The sequence below is a fragment of the Colletotrichum scovillei genome (genome assembly GCF_011075155.1).
Source record: "Colletotrichum scovillei strain TJNH1 chromosome Unknown Contig00006, whole genome shotgun sequence".
In the NCBI taxonomy this organism is placed as follows: domain Eukaryota; kingdom Fungi; phylum Ascomycota; class Sordariomycetes; order Glomerellales; family Glomerellaceae; genus Colletotrichum; species Colletotrichum scovillei.
In genome coordinates, this window is record NW_023336264.1 from 6,138,238 (window position 1) to 6,155,686 (window position 17,449).

General features: G+C 52.9%; 5 protein-coding genes across 5 annotated transcripts; 3 read left to right on the forward strand and 2 right to left on the reverse strand.

The window, feature by feature from the left end:
* Positions 1 to 561: 561 nt before the first annotated feature.
* On the forward strand, positions 562 to 2,918 carry HER10_EVM0009848 (C6 zinc finger domain-containing protein; the record flags this gene model as incomplete). Its single annotated transcript, XM_035479320.1, has 11 exons — positions 562 to 738; positions 775 to 928; positions 984 to 1,024; positions 1,082 to 1,128; positions 1,193 to 1,363; positions 1,418 to 1,493; positions 1,556 to 1,625; positions 1,685 to 1,778; positions 1,848 to 2,163; positions 2,222 to 2,701; positions 2,760 to 2,918. 11 exons carry the CDS (start codon positions 562 to 564, stop codon positions 2,916 to 2,918), a joined length of 1,785 nt encoding a protein of 594 aa, XP_035333159.1.
* An 804-nt stretch (positions 2,919 to 3,722) lies between these two features.
* On the forward strand, positions 3,723 to 6,628 carry HER10_EVM0001791 (C6 zinc finger domain-containing protein; the record flags this gene model as incomplete). Its single annotated transcript, XM_035471526.1, has 7 exons — positions 3,723 to 3,907; positions 4,294 to 4,322; positions 4,376 to 4,493; positions 4,665 to 5,471; positions 5,528 to 5,689; positions 5,742 to 6,320; positions 6,382 to 6,628. 7 exons carry the CDS (start codon positions 3,723 to 3,725, stop codon positions 6,626 to 6,628), a joined length of 2,127 nt encoding a protein of 708 aa, XP_035332204.1.
* Positions 6,629 to 6,814: 186 nt separating this feature from the next.
* On the reverse strand, positions 6,815 to 8,340 carry HER10_EVM0000722 (serum paraoxonase/arylesterase). Its single transcript, XM_035470491.1, has 2 exons — positions 7,981 to 8,340; positions 6,815 to 7,924 (listed from the first exon to the last, which is right to left on the reverse strand). The coding sequence occupies exons 1-2, from the start codon at positions 8,305 to 8,307 to the stop codon at positions 6,956 to 6,958; spliced, it is 1,296 nt and encodes a 431-aa protein (XP_035332073.1). The 5' UTR covers positions 8,308 to 8,340; the 3' UTR covers positions 6,815 to 6,955.
* A 1,918-nt stretch (positions 8,341 to 10,258) lies between these two features.
* HER10_EVM0010808 (uncharacterized protein) lies at positions 10,259 to 11,251 on the forward strand (the record flags this gene model as incomplete). The annotated part of the gene is made up of 1 exon (XM_035480257.1): positions 10,259 to 11,251. The coding sequence occupies one exon, from the start codon at positions 10,259 to 10,261 to the stop codon at positions 11,249 to 11,251; it is 993 nt and encodes a 330-aa protein (XP_035333292.1).
* A 299-nt stretch (positions 11,252 to 11,550) lies between these two features.
* HER10_EVM0005482 (potassium/sodium efflux P-type ATPase) lies at positions 11,551 to 15,475 on the reverse strand. Its single transcript, XM_035475097.1, has 4 exons — positions 14,845 to 15,475; positions 13,894 to 14,776; positions 12,370 to 13,832; positions 11,551 to 12,311 (listed from the first exon to the last, which is right to left on the reverse strand). Exons 1-4 carry the CDS (start codon positions 15,100 to 15,102, stop codon positions 11,625 to 11,627), a joined length of 3,291 nt encoding a protein of 1,096 aa, XP_035332634.1. The 5' UTR covers positions 15,103 to 15,475; the 3' UTR covers positions 11,551 to 11,624.
* Positions 15,476 to 17,449: the final 1,974 nt, after the last annotated feature.

Genomic DNA, 17,449 nt, shown 5'->3' on the forward strand with positions numbered 1-17,449 from the left:
TGGGGCAGAAAGACTGGAGCAGTTTCGGGGTAGCTCCGAGTCAGGTGGTGTCGGTGTAGTACGACCCCGAGGCCATCCTATCCTGGCGCTTCTTCAACTTCTTTTGCGAGAGAGACTCTTCACTCTTGTCCTACAAGAGCCCCGGCAACTCCTGGCAACTCCGCACCAAGAGGACGCAAGAGGGATAGTCTTCCCCAGCCCCGTGTGGTTCTGATTGGGTCCGGGGAAGTCGGGGCCGGCCCCGCACCTCCATCCGGATACAAGCCGGTCTAAGTTGATGCAACGTCTGACAACCCTGCCAGCCATTTCCACCCTTTCGTCTGCTCTCCCCATGGGCCCCATCTCTTGGATGGACGGAAAGTGGTTGTGACTCTGTTACCCCGGATTGACAGTGTCTAGACCCCGGCTAACGTTGACTGAAAACTGCAAGCGCGCCCGTGGTGTTGGCTCATGGCTGATGGTCCGTCGTGTCACCCCAGGTTCTTTCGTATTTTCTGCCTCCTGGGACCTTCGTTTGGATGGCATGATGGCCCGAATGCGGGGAGAAGATTTTGTCTTCTGATGGGCTGCAGAGAAGCCTGGGAGTCTGCAGTCAGAACATTTAAGACGGCCGTGTTATCGCCTCTCCATTCTTTCGTCTCCATCGATGATACCCTTCCAAGGCTTCCAAGACCTCCATCTCTCCACCGTTCCACTGTTCCTGAATTCTTGGTCCACCCCTCCCGAGCTGTATTGCTTGTCTGCAGTCCATCCTCCACCATGTCCGACGAGAAGACAGATCCCACGGTCGAGGGCCACGCCGAAGAGCGCCGTGACGATGCTGCTGCCGAGGTCGACACTGCCGTCCACATTGCTCATCAGACGCAGTCTGGCGCTTATTCGCCGTGGACGCCGCACATGTTCCGACTCTACGCCGTCCTCTTTATTGGTTCGTACCTTGGTGTTTCTTTTTAGTATTGGCCTACTAACAACAATGCCGACAGCTTACCTCAATGGAGCTCTCAACGGTTACGATGGTTCCCTTGTAAGTAAACCCCGGGTCTGAGCACCATCATCATCATCTAACGAAGTAACTTTAAAGATGGGAGGTTTGAACGGATTGAAGTCTTACTTGAACTACTTCCACAAGTAAGTAACCCAGGGAACAAAACTCACCAAGCATTTGATGCCAAGACTGACGCGAATCCGTCAGGGAAACTGTTGACGAAAGCACCGGAATCATCTTCGCCATGTACAACATCGGAAGTGTCGCCGCCGTCTTCTTCACCGGACCTGCAAACGATTTTCTGGGTCGCCGATGGGGCATGTTTATCGGGGCTGCCATTGTCATCATCGGCACTTGTGTTCAGGCCACAACCAAAACGTACGAATACCTCTTCAATTCTATGGTCGTATACCGGTTGCTAATGATTCTCAGCTCTGGCCAATTCCTTGCCGGACGATTCGTTCTCGGATTTGGTGTCAGTTTCTGCTGCGTTTCTGCTCCGACCTACGTAAGTTCGATGGATTGCAGTTTTCCTGGTGGTGCATATCAACTAACATGCCATCTGTCAAGGTCTCTGAGATGGCACACCCGGCATGGCGAGGAACCATTACTGGCATCTACAACTGCACTTGGTACATTGGTATGTCTAGCTTGGCCGCTTGCACATTCTATTACTCCAGGTCTAATTATTGCATACAGGCTCAATCATAGCTTCCTGGGTTATCTATGGATGCGCCTATATCGATGGCGGTGAGGGCACCAGTGCTTGGCGCCTGCCCATTTGGCTTCAGATGTGAGTCTCTTCAACGAATGAATATTCTTCGTGTGATGATTTTCCAGGCACTAACACATTTCTCTACAGGGTTACCTCTGGTATCGTTTGCGTTGGAGTCTTCTTCATCCCCGAATCCCCGCGATGGCTCATGGCGAACGACAAACACGAAGAAGCCGCGAGAGTCCTTGCCAAGTACCATGGCGAGGGTTCTATCGACCACCCTATTGTCCAGCTTCAGCTGAAGGAGATGGTCTCTCAAATCAGTACAGATGCATCGGATAAGTCCTGGTATGATTATAGTGAACTCTGGAGCACCCACTCCGCCCGTCGCCGTCTCATCTGCGTGTTGGGCATGGCCTTCTTTGGCCAGATCAGTGGTAACAGCTTGAGTTCTTACTACTTGGTAATTTCGCACTCCCTCCCTCTCTTTTCATCGCTTTGAAATGACTAACACTTTCTAGACCGTTGTACTGAAGAACGCCGGCATCACAGACGAGAAGCGTGTTTTGGCATTGAATGCGATCAACCCTATTCTCTGCTTCTTCGCATCTCTCGTCGGAGCTCGTATGACGGATGTTGTAGGCCGCCGACCTCTTTTGATTTACTCCATCATCTTCTGCTCATTCTGCTTCGCAATCATCACGGGAACTTCGAAATTGGCAACGGACGATGCGAGCAACGTTGCTGCTGCCAACACGACCATCGCCTTCATCTACATCTTCGGCATCGTCTTCAGCTTCGGCTGGACTCCTCTTCAGAGCATGTACATCGCCGAGACCCTCAGCACCTCCACCCGTGCCAAGGGTACTGCAGTCGGTAACTTTGCCAGTGCCGTCGGAAGCACCGTTATCCAGTACGCCAGTGGACCGGCTTTCCTCAACATCAAGTACTACTTCTACATTGTCTTCATCTTCTGGGATCTCTTTGAAGCAGTCATCATTGTAAGTTTTGCACTGGGCTTTCACTGGTTATGCCAGAACTTCGCTAACGTACCACTAGTACTTCTTCTGGCCCGAAACCAAGGATCGCACGCTGGAGGAGTTGGAGGAGGTCTTTAGCGCCCCGAACCCTGTCAAGAAGAGCTTGGAGCCTCGGTCTGCCGAGACTGTTCTGAAGACTATGCAGGTCGGCCAGGACGAGAAGGCGGCGTATGTCTAGTAGATATATGTACCGGGCCGGGATTGGGCGGCATTTGTGGGGCGATACCGGTCCGGAGGCCGGGTCTAGAGCTATGATTCACCTGCATTTGCCGTCTATCTTGCGGTTCAAAGACTTTAATCAAGATGCATTTGACAACGTTCTAATGATATGCAATACAAGCGTCTCCTTATGTGCAAAGTGTAACATCGAAATCGGTATCCATAGAGACAGCCGGCCCATCAATGTCTGTCGATGGTACTTCGTACAGAAAAAGCGTCCTCTGCTATGATTGGGGCGGCACCGTTCGTACTAAGAAAATGGGCTAACGCCCCCATGTTCTACCTATGAACACGGACACACCAGGCGAACCCAACCAACAGTCTTACTTAGCATTCGCACTGCGGCCGTGTCTGAAGGAATGATGGAAAAGCTTAATCACCTATTGTATCCCTGGCAAAGCGGCACTCAAGAGTCACCTGTCACTTCATCACATGTGCTTCTCTTCAACTCATAAGAGAGGAAGACCACGATGGGACATATGCCCGTCCTTGTTCCAAGCGATGGTGATATCCCCCGCTTGGGACCTTGTGGGTTCCCCTCACAGACGTGCCGGGGCTGCACGGAGCGAAATCACGGGAAGCCATAGAGATCCTAGACTGAGTCCAATTTGTACCCGGCATCCCACCATCCCATGATCCCACAAGCTTTCCCCCTTCCTAGCCAAGCCCCCCCGTTTACGTTTCTCCAAATTCTTCCTAATGAACTCACCCCCTTCTCCACATCTTCGCCCTTCCCCCGCACTACACGTGGGTGCATATATGCATGTCCTGCTGCCGGGATTCTTCCTTTGACCCCCTTGTGCCGTCCATTCTTTTTTTTTTCTCCAGTCCATTGCCCCCAAACTCTGCTCCGACTCGGTCCGCTTCGGATCGAGGATCCCCTTCACTGCGGAACCAGGCTTTCTTGCTGTTGCGGACGCTGTTGCTACGCCATGCCACCCAGCAGTTGCGATGGAGCCACTGGATAATGACACGATAAATGAGCCGTCGAGGAAGAGGTTGAGGACAAGTCATGCGGTATGTGAATTGCATTTTCTTAGAATCCTCCAAGCAAAACAGTATACCTCTTTCGCAAGGAACGTTTTGGGGTAGGACAAAGTGACCGTGTCTACTATTCCACTGTCACATTGAACCGCCGAAAGAGTTCTTCACGAACACTGCTACTGCCAAAACACTGCAAGCTTAACTGTTTTCGTTCCATCATCGCGAAGATCTTCTCTCATTTCAGAATGCCATCTCTCTGAGCTTAAACTCTTCTCTCCCCACATGTTCTGGCCGGCTACCCAGCCGAGAATCCGAAAAGCTCATCGCTGACAACGCATCGCATACTTCAGTGCGACACATGCCGCGCAAGGAAGATCAGGTACGTGGGACCAAGACAAGTCGGCCAAGCAACCCAGGCCCAGACCGAACCAGTCTCTCGGGACAGCATCAAGATTAACGAGACCTCGCTGCACAGATGCAATGGCAACACGCCATGCGCATCCTGCTCTGCGTCGCATCAGGAATGCACCTATGGGTCCGAAGCTAATTCGTAAGTTCAAGAGTCCGGCCCTCAAAAGAACCACACTCATCTCCTTACGCCTCCCGGAGCCGTGATCCCCGGCGCAAAACACCGACTTCCGCACGCTCGGGGAAGCGAGGAGAGAAAGAGGAAAACTTGCTTTCTTGCTGTGAGTCTAACTTCTGACCATCACGTCATTAGGCGCGGGAAGAGCGACCTCATCCTTGAGGGTGTACTCAGGGTGGAGAAGTTTCTTCATGAGATGAAGGCCACCATCGTCAGTCCCGTCTCCTCTACATTCCACTTTTCACCGAACCCATCTCACGATGGTGTGTTCAAGGGGACGGCGCCGTATGCCGATCACCGTCCATCCGTGGTCTCTCCGGCCCTCCGATCCGCCTCGCGGGGGTCCTTTTCCGGGTCGCCTCTGAACGAGATCCATCACCCACAACGGACCCCCATCTCGGAGCCGCAGTATCAGAACAACTTTGAGAATGCCGTGCTCGACTCGATGCACACGAGTACCACAGAATCTGTGCTACAATGGCCTCATTTTGACGCCTTTCCGAATATGAGGGATGGATATGTCCCCATCTTCCACCTCGAACAGTCACGGCCCGCGGTAAAGACGCGCGCGACCCCTGTGTACCCCTACGTAACCGCGGAAGACATTGACGAGATTATCGAATCGTTTGAGCATACCATCAACTTTTGGTATCCGACCATGTCTCGCGGCCAGCTTGAGCAGGTCCGCAACCTAATCGCCGATGGCATTCCCGAGGGAGACAGCATTCTTGTCTGTCTTGCGCTGCTCACAATGGCGCTTGGGTGTGTTGGCCTAGTGACTACGGGACTGGCGAGCACGTCTTCCTTGAGCGAGGAGGATCGTAAACGGAGGGCTTCCAAGAGGGCCATGGGTGACATGTACTTTGACAGTGTCTTGAAGAAGCTGCATGTGGTGCATACCAATGTTGGAAGCACTGCAACCCACTGCCTGTTCTTCACAGCGTGAGTACAGAACATCATGTTTCGCCGCTACAGAAAGGTGCTGACCTAAAACTAAGGATGTACTTTGCCTTCCTCCGTCGTCCGTTGCAGGCATGGGAATACATCAACGCAGCATCCGCAAAATGCCTCTTGCTTCTGTCTTACCCGCCAGAGTCCGAGTCCGCGGAAGACCAAGAACGAATCCGAAGGATCTTTTGGTCTTGCTACATCCTTGAGAGGTACGAGCCGTGACTCAGAACGTTGCCGTACCTGCAACTAACAAATCTCAAGTGACTATCTTGCGGAGCTCTCTGGGCTTCCACAATCGGGTGTCGCCCGCATCGAGTCAACAACGCCTCTCCCAGGAGAGTACAGCACACATAAAGACTCTCAAGTCGAGGAACAATCCTCCCTCTATTTCCTTGCCTGCATCTCCATGCGCCGCCTCCTCAACCGCGTCCATCAGCTCCTCTACGCACGCGGAACCGGCGCAGCCCTCGACCACGCCCGTTTCCCCTATGTCGTTGCGGAGCTGAACCACCAGCTCGACGACTGGCGGGAGGTGCTTCCTCCGGCGTTTGCATTCAGTGTCGGGTTCAATGAAGTAGGAAATAACCAAGGTACCGCGACGGAGCATGGCGGTTTCCTGCGGCAGAGGTATCTCACCTGCAGGAGTGTGATTTACAGACCGTACCTGATGTGGATGCTGAGTGGTATGGCTGGTGGGAATGGAGCTAGCTCTGAGCTGCTGGTCAACCAAGACGCGCTGAAGAACTGCAAAGCGTGTCTGGATGCCTGCCTGCTCCATATCCTCAATCTGAGGGGCTTTGGGCAGACAGTCATGGTCGACACCTGGATCTGCTCTCTCTCGTAAGTTTATCACTCGTGCCTGTTCCGCATTGAGATATCATGGCTAATGTGTGGGCTACAGGATGGCTGGTGCAATGCTTGTTCTGCTCGCCGCATGCCGTATCCCGGCTTTAAAAGACATGATTGGGCCGGAAGTGTTGGGGGCTGGCGACCACTTGAAGCAGCTACTACAAGGCTGGCAGAGCACTATGGGCGAGCCTACGTCTCCGAGCGTCAACCAGGCGATCCGTATCATCAGTGACGTGGACCGCTTCATTCAGGAGGTCTATCAGGCAGGAGATTCCTATTCCATGAGGCGGCATCCATAGCTCAAGTGAGGAGAGGTTGGTGGCAAAGCAAGTCGTGTCAAAGTAAATATTCATTGTCTTTTACATACAGAGTAGGGTATGGAAATTGGGCAGAATACAAAACTAAAGAAATCATGCAGGTATGCTCCATCATCGTCTGCCAAGCTTGGTATTGCGCTTTTCGATCCTGAAAAATGACCAACATTCCCCGACTCTGCAAATCATCTTTCCTGAGCTGTGCCAGCGAGTGACTCCATCCATGCAAATCGATCGATACTATCCCCATTGCTTCAGTCTTTCCTGGGTGCTGTGAACATGGGGCCTGCTCCTTGATCATCCGTCGCGCCCTCAAAGGTCAATCTTGACGGCAACAACACTGCCAGCCATGAAGCCAGTGACAAAGAGCCATGCCCTTCTCTCTCCCTTCTCTTGAGCCGGATCAATAGCGACCAAGACAGCCGCCGCTGCTGATCTGGCCCTCGTGCCATCATCCTCAAATACTACTCTCTTCTCATAGCCTCCGTTGCTGCCCGCAGCTGGCTTGGCATACCACACAATCGACCCAATGTCCGATGTAGTATTGTGAACTTGCTTCGGGATATCGACAGGCCGCGTAAGGCCAGGGAGAACGAAGCCGCTAGCGTCGAAGACGTCAGTCTTGTATGGGTCGTCAAAATAGCTGGGGTTATCGATATATGAGTCCACCTGGACGGACTCGATGATGTTGATGGTGGTGTTCTTCGGGTCTGAAGATAGCTCGCCGATGAGCATCTCACCGCCGGCGCAGTTGACAACTAGAATTTCTCCGGTCTGCCGACTGTGGCCTAGGCCGTTATTGTTGCGGATTCCCGAGAGAGCCACCTCGGCCTTGATGCCTTCTGTAGGAACCAAAGACGACATCTCCTCGATGTGAACGTAGATGGTGTCGGTCCAGGTTGTACCCGGCCATATATCCTCAACATGTCTTCCGACACCGTCGGCATAGTAATGATCGTTGGTCACATAGAATGAGTACGGGTCTTTGATGAAGATATCGTTGGGAGTCTTGACCAGCGGGTGAATAACGGTTCGCAGGTGCTTGGCGGTGGATGATCCGAGGATATGATGAAAGATTTCAACGCGCGATTGAGACTTTTGGGTGACTTGCTGAGCGTCCTGGCTTCCAATCTTGGTTGCAAGGTAGTCTGGATGTGGTACATGGTTGACGGCGAAGATGTAGACTGCATCGGCCCTCTTGGGGTCCGTGATGACATCGATGCCATGGGTAACATAGGTCGAGTCAAAGTTCTCAAACCTGAGTCGTTTTTGGGTCATATCCTAGTCCAGCAAGTAAGCCATATGTATAAGGCAGGGTTGACATCTAACGCTCATACCTTAGGATTGATGACGTGAATAGAGCCCTTTTGCTTGCTTCCCACCAGTGGATCTTTGAGGTTTCCGAGGCCGGGGAACCATTCAGCACGGTTCTCTTCATTGTCTTCACAAGCCGTGAAGAGGAGGCCACTTGGTTCGTGGTAATGGATATCTTCGCAATGAATTGTGTCGTCAATGTAGATCAAGTCTCCGGCTTGAGCCACGGGGGTGTTTAGCTTCTCGCGTCCGATTCCTGCAAGGGCGATTGACCTCTTGACTGTGGGAGCGTAGTTGAAGCCTCCGAAGATGGCGAGGCCGGCGACCAAAACGGGAACCAATGCCGCCATGTTGTTCGTTAACGACGATGTTGAAGGTAAGGCGAGTTGCTGAAAGAAGGGTAGTGTATGATGAGGTAATGATTTCTTCGGTTTCAAGGTATGCTATATAAGAAATGAAGAGTTGAGGCCGTATCCACAACTCTGCTCCGGCGGTTCAATGGTTGCCCGTCGCCGAAATCCGGGTTCACGGGTTTCAAGCAGTCAAGGACTCACGGTGAGGGGGAAAAGTCCGTGATGTGGACGGAGAGATGTGCTCGGGGACCAGGTAAGATCCGCTAAATAGCGTTCAAGGTTGCGGGAGTGGAGGTGTCTCGGAACTGAATACGTCACGCGTGCGGAGGAATCCCACCAAGCTTGAGGGTATTCTCCCGGCTATGCAGAACACAGTAAGCAGAAAGTCTGAGAAGCTAGCTACGGATAGGTAGATCGCTTCTCCAAAGTCCAAATTAACCTCGGCTTACCTTGTCAAGGCTGCCTTGTCTCCAATTACGAAACAAATGGAAGCCAAGGGAGTAAGATGATCAAAAGGAAGCCGCCCTTCCGTGCATTCGGTTCGAAGGTTGGAATGGTAAATCATGTCGTTTGTCTGCGGACCGTACCGTCGGCGGAGTTGTCGAAAGGGTCAAAAAGAGCGGGATTTCCGAAACCGAGAATCGAACTCGGGGCTATGCCTAACCTCTCACAGAGATGAGAGGGCATCATGTTGGCCACTACACCATATCGGATAGGCTTGATGGGTATGTTTCTTGGGAATGAGAAGAAGTCAGCGAGGATTGGGAGAGGCTGGACGATCTCGGTGGGTTCGGTGGGTTTGGTGGGTGACGGACGGCCCCTCGGCGAGATCTGCGAGCCATTTGCAGCATGAAGTGGGTTGAAGATGGAAAAAATCAGGGCACACTAATTTCACGAAATCCGTCTGCGTTGTCTTTGCTCCATCGGCGCCACTTTCTCCTTGACTGTGTGGTACTGAGTCAACGTAGGAATTGTAGTCTTATGGAAAGATGTTATGGGAGCAAAACTAACATCAGTGCAACATCAAGGTTTCGTCACCCATGTGGTTGTAAAGAATGCGATCAAAATCTCTGCCTACTCCCTATGCGCTAAGGATCAGAGTTCAAGAACCCCAACTTTGAGCGGCGCGGTGGCTAGCTCCCGCACAAAGACAAGACGAAAGACCTTGAGAGCAGTGATGAACCAGGTTCATGAGAAAAGAGTCAATTAAATGGGACTCTGCAGACTCTATCCGGACTCCGGAGGGATGGAGTGAGCACCGAGACTAGAAGGCCCACGGCTGATGCGATAGCTCACATGCCCCATTGGGGAACGGCCAAAGTCCTGGTTGGTCCAAGGTTTAGGGGAGCTGTGGCCAACAGTCTGTTCTGTGCGACAACTCTATCCGCCCTTGACCAACGGTGTCTGCCCAACAAGAGAAGAAATCTCCGAGGTGGAGCGCTCGCTGACCTTGTCGGGTTTTCGGTGAGTATCTTACCTTGACTGACAAGAGTTGGCATACTTCGACCTTGAGGCTGCAAGAAGAGACCATGATGAGGCTGTTCATGCCACAACCAAGTGTTCGTGTGCCTACGAGTCCCAAGTACCTTGTTATCGAAGAAATTCCTACGAGTCCATCTTTGAGAAACCTGGCGAGATCAAGGTAAAGGATTCCACAATGTCCATCGCGGGATGCCAAAGTACCTTAATAAATGTTTGCCGCTTGTGAATAAAAGTCAACTCCGGCATCATGAACCCTTGCGATGAGAACCATATACCGGAGCAAGCCATCAAGGAGCCTCAAGTGAAGAATTCGCACAAAACTCTGCATATTTAAATCTCGAGCGCCTTTCTTTGCCTCTGCTTGGTGAACCTCTTCTCTTTTAACAATCTTTAGGCCTCATTCAGAGTCTTCTTAACCTGACCTCGAGCATAATCACCTCAAGAGGAACCTCAAATTACAACAACCATGATAGCCCCTACCGCCATTCTTCTGGCCCTCCTAAGCCTCACACCCTCCGCCATCGCCGGAGGAGAGAAGCAAAGATGTAGCCCCCTCAACAAACACTACGAAAACTACGCCCAAAACATCGGTATGCGCTACAAGGAGGAGTGCATCCGCCTCGGGCTTCACGTCTCCAACACGGGCGCCTGCAGGGTCTCGTGCGATCATCTCCCCACCTACTACGAATGGGCCAACATCTATAATCTCGAAAAGACAGCGCGAAAGAAGGCGAGGTTGCAGGAGAGGGAGCGGGAGAAGCAACGGATGGCAGCCCTCGCGAAGAAGCTTGGCCTTCCTCCTCTGTATAATACTACTACTCCTGATCCGTCTATGGCTTCTGCTCTCCCCGTGGCGACGGAAACTGTCAAGATGGAAATCGAGCCAACTTCTCCCGAGGAGCCTGCGAAGATGCTCTCCCCCCGTGGGATCACAGCAGCGCCGACCCCTACCGCAGCAGCTCCGAAGATGGCAAACACGCCAATCAGGCCCTGCAAGCCCGAGGATATCTCAGCTCAGGATTCCTTATGCACCCTCGCACGCAAAATCCCCCGCTACGCCAAGATCCAAGCCGCGCTGTCGTCTTCACTGCAGGCAGCCGCGTCTACCCTCAACGCAAAAGCCTCAAGCTACCGCGTCCTGCTGAACGATGCCAAAGCTACCGCCGTGGATAAGACTGCTACCGTTACTGCGACAGTTGAGAAGCTAGTCACCAAATGCATTTCATCCTCGTCGTCAGCAAAGGCCTCAACTACAAAGACCGCTGATAGCGACACCACACCCACACCTACAGCCCGTTCAACCTCGGCCAAGAAGCAAACAAAGGCGACGAGGACTACTTCTTCCGTAAAGCCCACCAGGACCATATATGTAACCTCCGAGGGCTCATCTACCTCCATCATGTGGTCGATGCTCGTGGCGTGGATCGGTATTCAGGTCCTGTTCTTGACAGTCATGTAGTCACATTGAACATGGCTAGGGCAATGATAGGAGGTAGATCGTATGCGCTAGAGATGACTAGAAGGCGTTGAATATGCTGTGGCTTTGATGTCCGTTCTCTGTTAAGAGCGTTATGTCTCTATGATGAATAGCTTTGATAGTCTAATAGTAATCTATTCAGTAGTAATTCAACATCTGCTTCTCTCGCGTGTGCTTTGCGGCAGGCGTACTCGAAAAAAACATGCTTTTCATTCTTGGTTGTTGTCAACCGCCTATCTTTATATATGGAAATCTAACATGAATTCATTGAATCATGACTTCACCTCCTACACTTTGTTCTCCTCAAATCTGCAATCTTTCGCCACGAACGTAAATGCGCATCACCTACCCATAATCACCTGCTGCCTCCGCTAGAGTACCCGTAGCCCTTGTCCCGCATTTCCTTCTCGTTCGTCATGGTCCGGCTACCAAGGGTAGGCGAAGAGTCAAGCGCAACACCACCAATGGTATAGTAGTGGCCAAACACACGGCTCTCAAGGTCCTTGGTGCCGCCGTGAGCCTTGTGCGCCACGCGACGGAAGTAGACGCGCTTCGCCCACTTCCATGACTCCACGCCCATGAAGAAGAGGACCGCGCCGACGAAGACAATGCCCCACTCCCAGGTGATAGGTGCGTGTTTGAACACCTTGGTGTTGAGCACCGGAATGTAGGTGAGGGGGAAGATGGTGATAAAGCCGATGAGGATGGCGAAGAAGAGAAGCTTGTTGCGCCAAGTATCCCAGAACCACTGGGTGAAGTACTTTGTGCTCTTGGGTTGCATGCGGAAGAAAGAGCGGCGCATGTTGACCATCTCCCAGGCGAGGAAGAGGGCGAACCAGGTCAAACTCGCGAAGCAGGTTGCGCGGGCGCGGAAAACAGTATCGCACTCTTCCGAGTACGTGTTGTTGCAGTTGCTACCGAATTGGCCGTTGCCCCAGCCAAACATGACGAGCACGAAAGACGCAAGGCAGAGAGTAGCAGTCCAGACACCATAGACAAGCATGTCGAGCATCAGCTCCCAGGTGAAGACGCCGATTTTCATCTAGACTAGGTTAGTGTCTTGCGACAGGCATGAAAGGAAATGACCAAGAGAAACTTACGTCTTGGGGAGGTCGGTCCATGATATCCGGGGCAGCGACTTCGAACCCGAGAGCCATGTCAGGAAGACCGGAGGTAATCATGATGATCCACATGACCTCGACAGGCGCGAGGGGAAACACGGAAAGCCCACTGTCATCCTTGAAGACCAAGCCGATAAGAAGAGTCAGAGCCTGGGCGACGTTACAAGCCAACACGTGCAGGACGAATTTCTGGATGTTATCAAACATGCGACGGCCTTCCTCAACGGCATTGAGAATCGATGCGAAATTATCGTCGGTGAGGATGATGTCGGACGCCTCCTTGGCAACATCAGAGCCGCTCTCACCCATAGCGATACCGACGTCAGCTCGCTTCAGACTGGGAGAATCGTTCACACCATCGCCTGTCATGGCCACAAAGCGCTCACGTCGGTGAAGAGCCTCAATCATGCGAACTTTAGTCTGAGGGGCACAGCGTGCGACGACCAGCGGGAGGTTGGGCAGCTTATCAATCTCGTCGTCTGAAAGCTTGTCGAAGTCGTGGGCAGCCATGACCATCGTTTTCGCCACGCTCGCGGAAATCTCATTCATGCGCGTGGGTAGAATCCCGACCTCGAGGGCGATGGCACGAGCAGTTTCGGGATGGTCGCCGGTAAGCATATGAACGCTGACACCGGCCTCGTGGAATTTCTTGACCGAAGGACCGGATTCGGGACGGGGAGGGTCATAGAGACCGATGAGGCCACGGAAAGTAAGGTCCTTTTCGAAGTTGGCGCGATCAAGGTTATCATGGTTATCAACGGTACCGATATCAGACTTGCTCGCAAAGGCCAGAACACGGAGTCCAAGGCGGGCAAGAGCCTCCATGTTGGCCAGAATGTCCTGCTCAATGTCCTTGGTAAGCTCAACGACATCATCACCCATTTGGATCGTAGGGCAAGAAGAGATGACACGCTCGACGGCACCCTTGGTGAAGAGCCAGGTCTTGTTTCCCGATGCTGCCCTTGTCTGAGTGTCCTCAAAGATGACGGACATCTTCTTGACATCGGAGTCGAAGGGGAACTCGGCAATCTGCTGCCACCGGTTGGACTCGCCAGCGAGACGCAGCCTGTTCCAGTTGAAGCGGGATGCGAAAACCTGAATGGCAATCTCGGTAGGATCACCACGGGCGTGCCACTCTCCCTCTGGAGTCTTGTGGACATTGGCCAAGTTAGCGAGGGATGCGACGTTGAAGTAGTCCGTGAGAACGGTGCTCTCCTTCAGACGATCCTCAGCTTCGGCATTGGAGAATGGCTCGCCATCACCCTCCTTGGAACTGAAGTTAATGTCTTTGGGCTGGCCAGAACTGTGACCGAGATCGCCCGTTGTAGGATTGAAGGGCTCGTTAGTGTTGCTAACGGAGAAGGTACCCTTTCCAGGAACCCAGGCCTTGCGGACAACCATCTTCCCTTGGGTAAGAGTTCCGGTCTTGTCAGAGCAAATGTCTACGGATGGATTAGCATCTGTCATTGGTAAGTGTTATTAGTGCTTTTGGTGTGAACCTACTCGTAACACCACCGAGGGCCTCCAAACTCTTCAATTGTCGGACGATAACGTGACGCTGGACCATTCGTTTCGTGCCAGCAGCCATGGTAATAGTCAAGACCACGACCAGCGAGGCAGGAATCATCGCAAGACCAGTAGCAACGGCGTAAATCACGACCTCCTGCGTTGTGTTGAACTTGTTTGCTCCCAGCACGATCAGGGCGCACACGACCGCGGTACCGAAGAGAAGGATTGCCAACTTGGACAACTTCCTCTGTAGAGGTGTTCCAACATTGACGCCCAAAAAGCGTCCGACGGCATCGGAAAGGGTCAAAGTCCATGCTTGAAGGTAGCGCCCAAAGGTGGCGGAGCCGTCCTCCTTACGCTTCACCTCTCGGCGGCGTGAGTTCTTGCCCCGAAGGGCGGCAGCAATCTGACCAATTTCGGTATACATCCCAGTAGCGAAGACGATACCACGGGCACGTCCCTTCGTAACGGTGGAAGAGCTGTATGCGACGTTGAGGCGGTCACCAGGTCCAGTCTCATCATCAAAAGTCTGAGCAGCCTCCTTGCGGATGGGGAGAGACTCTCCCGTGAGCAAGGCTTCGTTTGTTTCAAAGTTGACGGCCTCGATTATGCGAACGTCGGCGGGGATGGTGTCACCAGTCTTGAGCTCGACCATGTCGCCAGGGACAATCTCGACGGTGGGGACGGTGATATTGCGGCCCTCGCGTACGGCCTGAGCAGTGGGCGAGCTAAGTGATCGAAGGGAATCCATCGTCTTTGCGGCCTTGAATTCTTGATGGAAGCCGACAGTAATGTTTAGGAAGATGACACCGGCGACAACACCTCCTTCGATCCAAGACTTGATGCCAAAAGAAGCACCCATGGCCAGGATCAGAACCTAATGTGATGCCTAGGTCAGTCTGTCGTTCTTTGTATAGAAGAATGAAGAAGGCGAAGAAGTCATACCAAGGTCATTGCATTGGCAATCTGTCCAATGAATATCTTGACGGGCTGAACGCCCTTATCGGCGCCAAATTCATTGCGGCCATACTCTTCGAGACGAGTCTTAGCGTCCTCGGGTGTCAAGCCGTCGTCTGGGTTGGCTCTCAGTTCCTGGACGACTTGCTCGGTAGCTAAAGCATGTGCCGGCCTGGACATGGGCTTATTAGACTGCCCAGAGATGTGGTTGGCCATAGCCTCAGCCTCGGGATCTTTCTTCCCCATGTTGATAGTTGTTCACCGGGGGAAAGGGTGAATCGATTGAGCGTGAACAGCGAGAAGACAAGTAATGATAAACAAATTTCCGAATCACCTGGTAGAAGCTCTCCAAGAGATTCCAAGAGCGGTCGCTAGGACCAATCGGAGTGGAGGGATGTGTAAGTCTTTGGACGAATACGGACTGGAACGGGCAAAAGTGTGAGTGCTCTGCTCTTATCCAGGTTCAAGCACTTCTACCCCCTTTAGGTCAAGAGAACAGTCAAGCATGAGTAGAAAAGATAAGACAATGAAGAGAAGCTCGTGGCAAGACTTGATTCAGAGTATGTCGAGAGGGATGAGGAACAAAAAGCCAAAGATTCGAGAGGGGAGTTGGGAGAACATGTATACATGTACTTGGTGACCCAGGACGGGGAATCATCTCTGGGCGTTATGACTTCATAAAGAGATAGACGGACAGTACGAGGGGGGCGTAAAACGCCCACATCTATCAATCTCCTCGCGGTCCGTGACAAGCGTTCTCATGGGTGTCGAGGGCGCATTCCTTCAGCCTTGGCGGCTCTGCGCGGGGCTCTTTCCAGGGTACCCCCAGGCTTTCCATGATGTTGGAGCAATCTCAAGCTGTTCGACCGAAAATCGGTCGTGAACACGCGAGCGGTTCAATAGCACGCAATCCAGATCTTGTTTGGATCTTGACGCCCTCGCCTGCCATGTTGAGCCGCCAAGACTCTGGGCAGCGGGCCTCATTCTGGGCAGCCAGCTCCTCGAGAGGCTGAGAGCGGTGCTGGGCATTGTAATGGGGAATACAATTGGACCCGCCAGAGACAAGAGCATGGAGGAGGGGGTGGGTGAGGTTGAGGGATCGATGCTTTCGGTGATGAATTTGGCTGCGCCCAGAAAGACAGGAGACGAGAGTTCTTGCCTTCTCCACTACGCCTCCGGCCAGTAAGACATCTCTCTACCTTCCAAGAAACATCCATTGTGGGGATGCCCTCCTTCTAGAAGGTTGCCAGTTGCAGGGGTGCTGTCACCTCTGCAGTAGTGTATCTGCAATAGTGCCAATATCGTATACTGTGGTTGGTCGTAGACCGTACCCGTACAGTTTTCTCAAAGTTTAAGGTAGGCTGAAGGGTTGACAGGTCTGAAGAGTAACACCGGCGGGCTTGCGGTAAGGCCGAGTCTAGCTCAGTGTCGCTGAGCTTACTCCGGGGTGTCCCATATGTACGGATAGGGACAATAGATTTAGAAATGAAAGACGCCGCCGGGTGACGATCATGGCCGTCGCAGGGATGTGTGTACATCCAAAGAAAGTGCCCAGAAGCTAACATGTTTCCTGGGCAGCGCGGTTGGTACGTCGGAAACAGCTCTTCAAGACTCGTGTTTGGTAGAGGGGCATCGCAACGAGGGGCTCTCTGTGCCATTTTCCCCGCCGTTCCCCACTCTCCCTGCTGCCGGCTGCACGGCGATCAACTGGCTCCTCCTGCTCTTCCGGCTCCTCCTCATGGTCAGGACCTAGACATGCCAGGTCCGGAATTGTAAGTGACGGGCGTCAGAAGGTGACGCACACAGCATACGACAACGGCCGCACCATCTGCTTAGGAGGCCTCTCAGAGCTCTGCACAACTATAAAGCGCCATCTGTTGTCCGGGTCGTTACAGGTGAGCGGACGGGTTGTTGAACGTCTTCGGCGCCGAGGGCAAGATGCCGGCACCATCAGAGTCGCAAAAGCTCCCGATGTTTTCGGTCAGTCTTCGAAGATTCCCAGCCGTAAATATGCGGGTTCGAATTTGATCGGCGGGCTCCGAGCCCCGTCAACCCGGACGACCATATTCAACTCACACTATCTGCACTTTACAACGTCAGTCGAAGTCTTGCCATCGCTATTCCTCTCAACCTCTCCCCTCATGGCTTGCTTTGAACCCCGCGCACGAGAACGCCTGCCCAGAGTCTACTCAAATTACGGCTGCGAGGAACGTGGAGAGAACGAACATGAACCGGGATCTTGACCCAGTATCACCGACTCACGACAACTCGGGCGCAACGCAGGCGGGGGAAGAACGGGTCTGCCCAGAAACACAGCCACCCCGAGTGAGACGCCTAGATACTGGGCGAGAAGTGTAGGAGCCCAATTCGGAGACTCATCGAAATGTGTAGAGAGATATCGTGAGCCCCTCAGATAGGCCGATGTTTCCTGGGCATAGGAAACAAGGCCGCGAATAGCCCGGCCTATCCAGCTACAACCACGCCTTCCCGCATATCATGCTAGTGCACGTTTGCGGGATACTCGGAGCAGGGTCTTTGCCAAATCCTTCCAGCATGCTTCATCGCATTTCTCCATTCAGTGTCGCAAGAGACA

Excerpts from the sequence above, each read along its gene's own strand:
- HER10_EVM0000722 (XM_035470491.1), bottom strand. The coding sequence starts at position 8,307 with ATGGCGGCATTGGTTCCCGTTTTGGTCGCCGGCCTCGCCATCTTCGGA. Across the intron at positions 7,925-7,980 it reads TTCACGTCATCAATCCTAAG|GATATGACCCAAAAACGACT; the intron begins GTATGAGCGTTA and ends TTGCTGGACTAG.
- HER10_EVM0005482 (XM_035475097.1), bottom strand. The coding sequence starts at position 15,102 with ATGGGGAAGAAAGATCCCGAGGCTGAGGCTATGGCCAACCACATCTCT. Across the intron at positions 14,777-14,844 it reads TTGCCAATGCAATGACCTTG|GTTCTGATCCTGGCCATGGG; the intron begins GTATGACTTCTT and ends GCATCACATTAG. Across the intron at positions 12,312-12,369 it reads TGGACCGACCTCCCCAAGAC|ATGAAAATCGGCGTCTTCAC; the intron begins GTAAGTTTCTCT and ends AACCTAGTCTAG.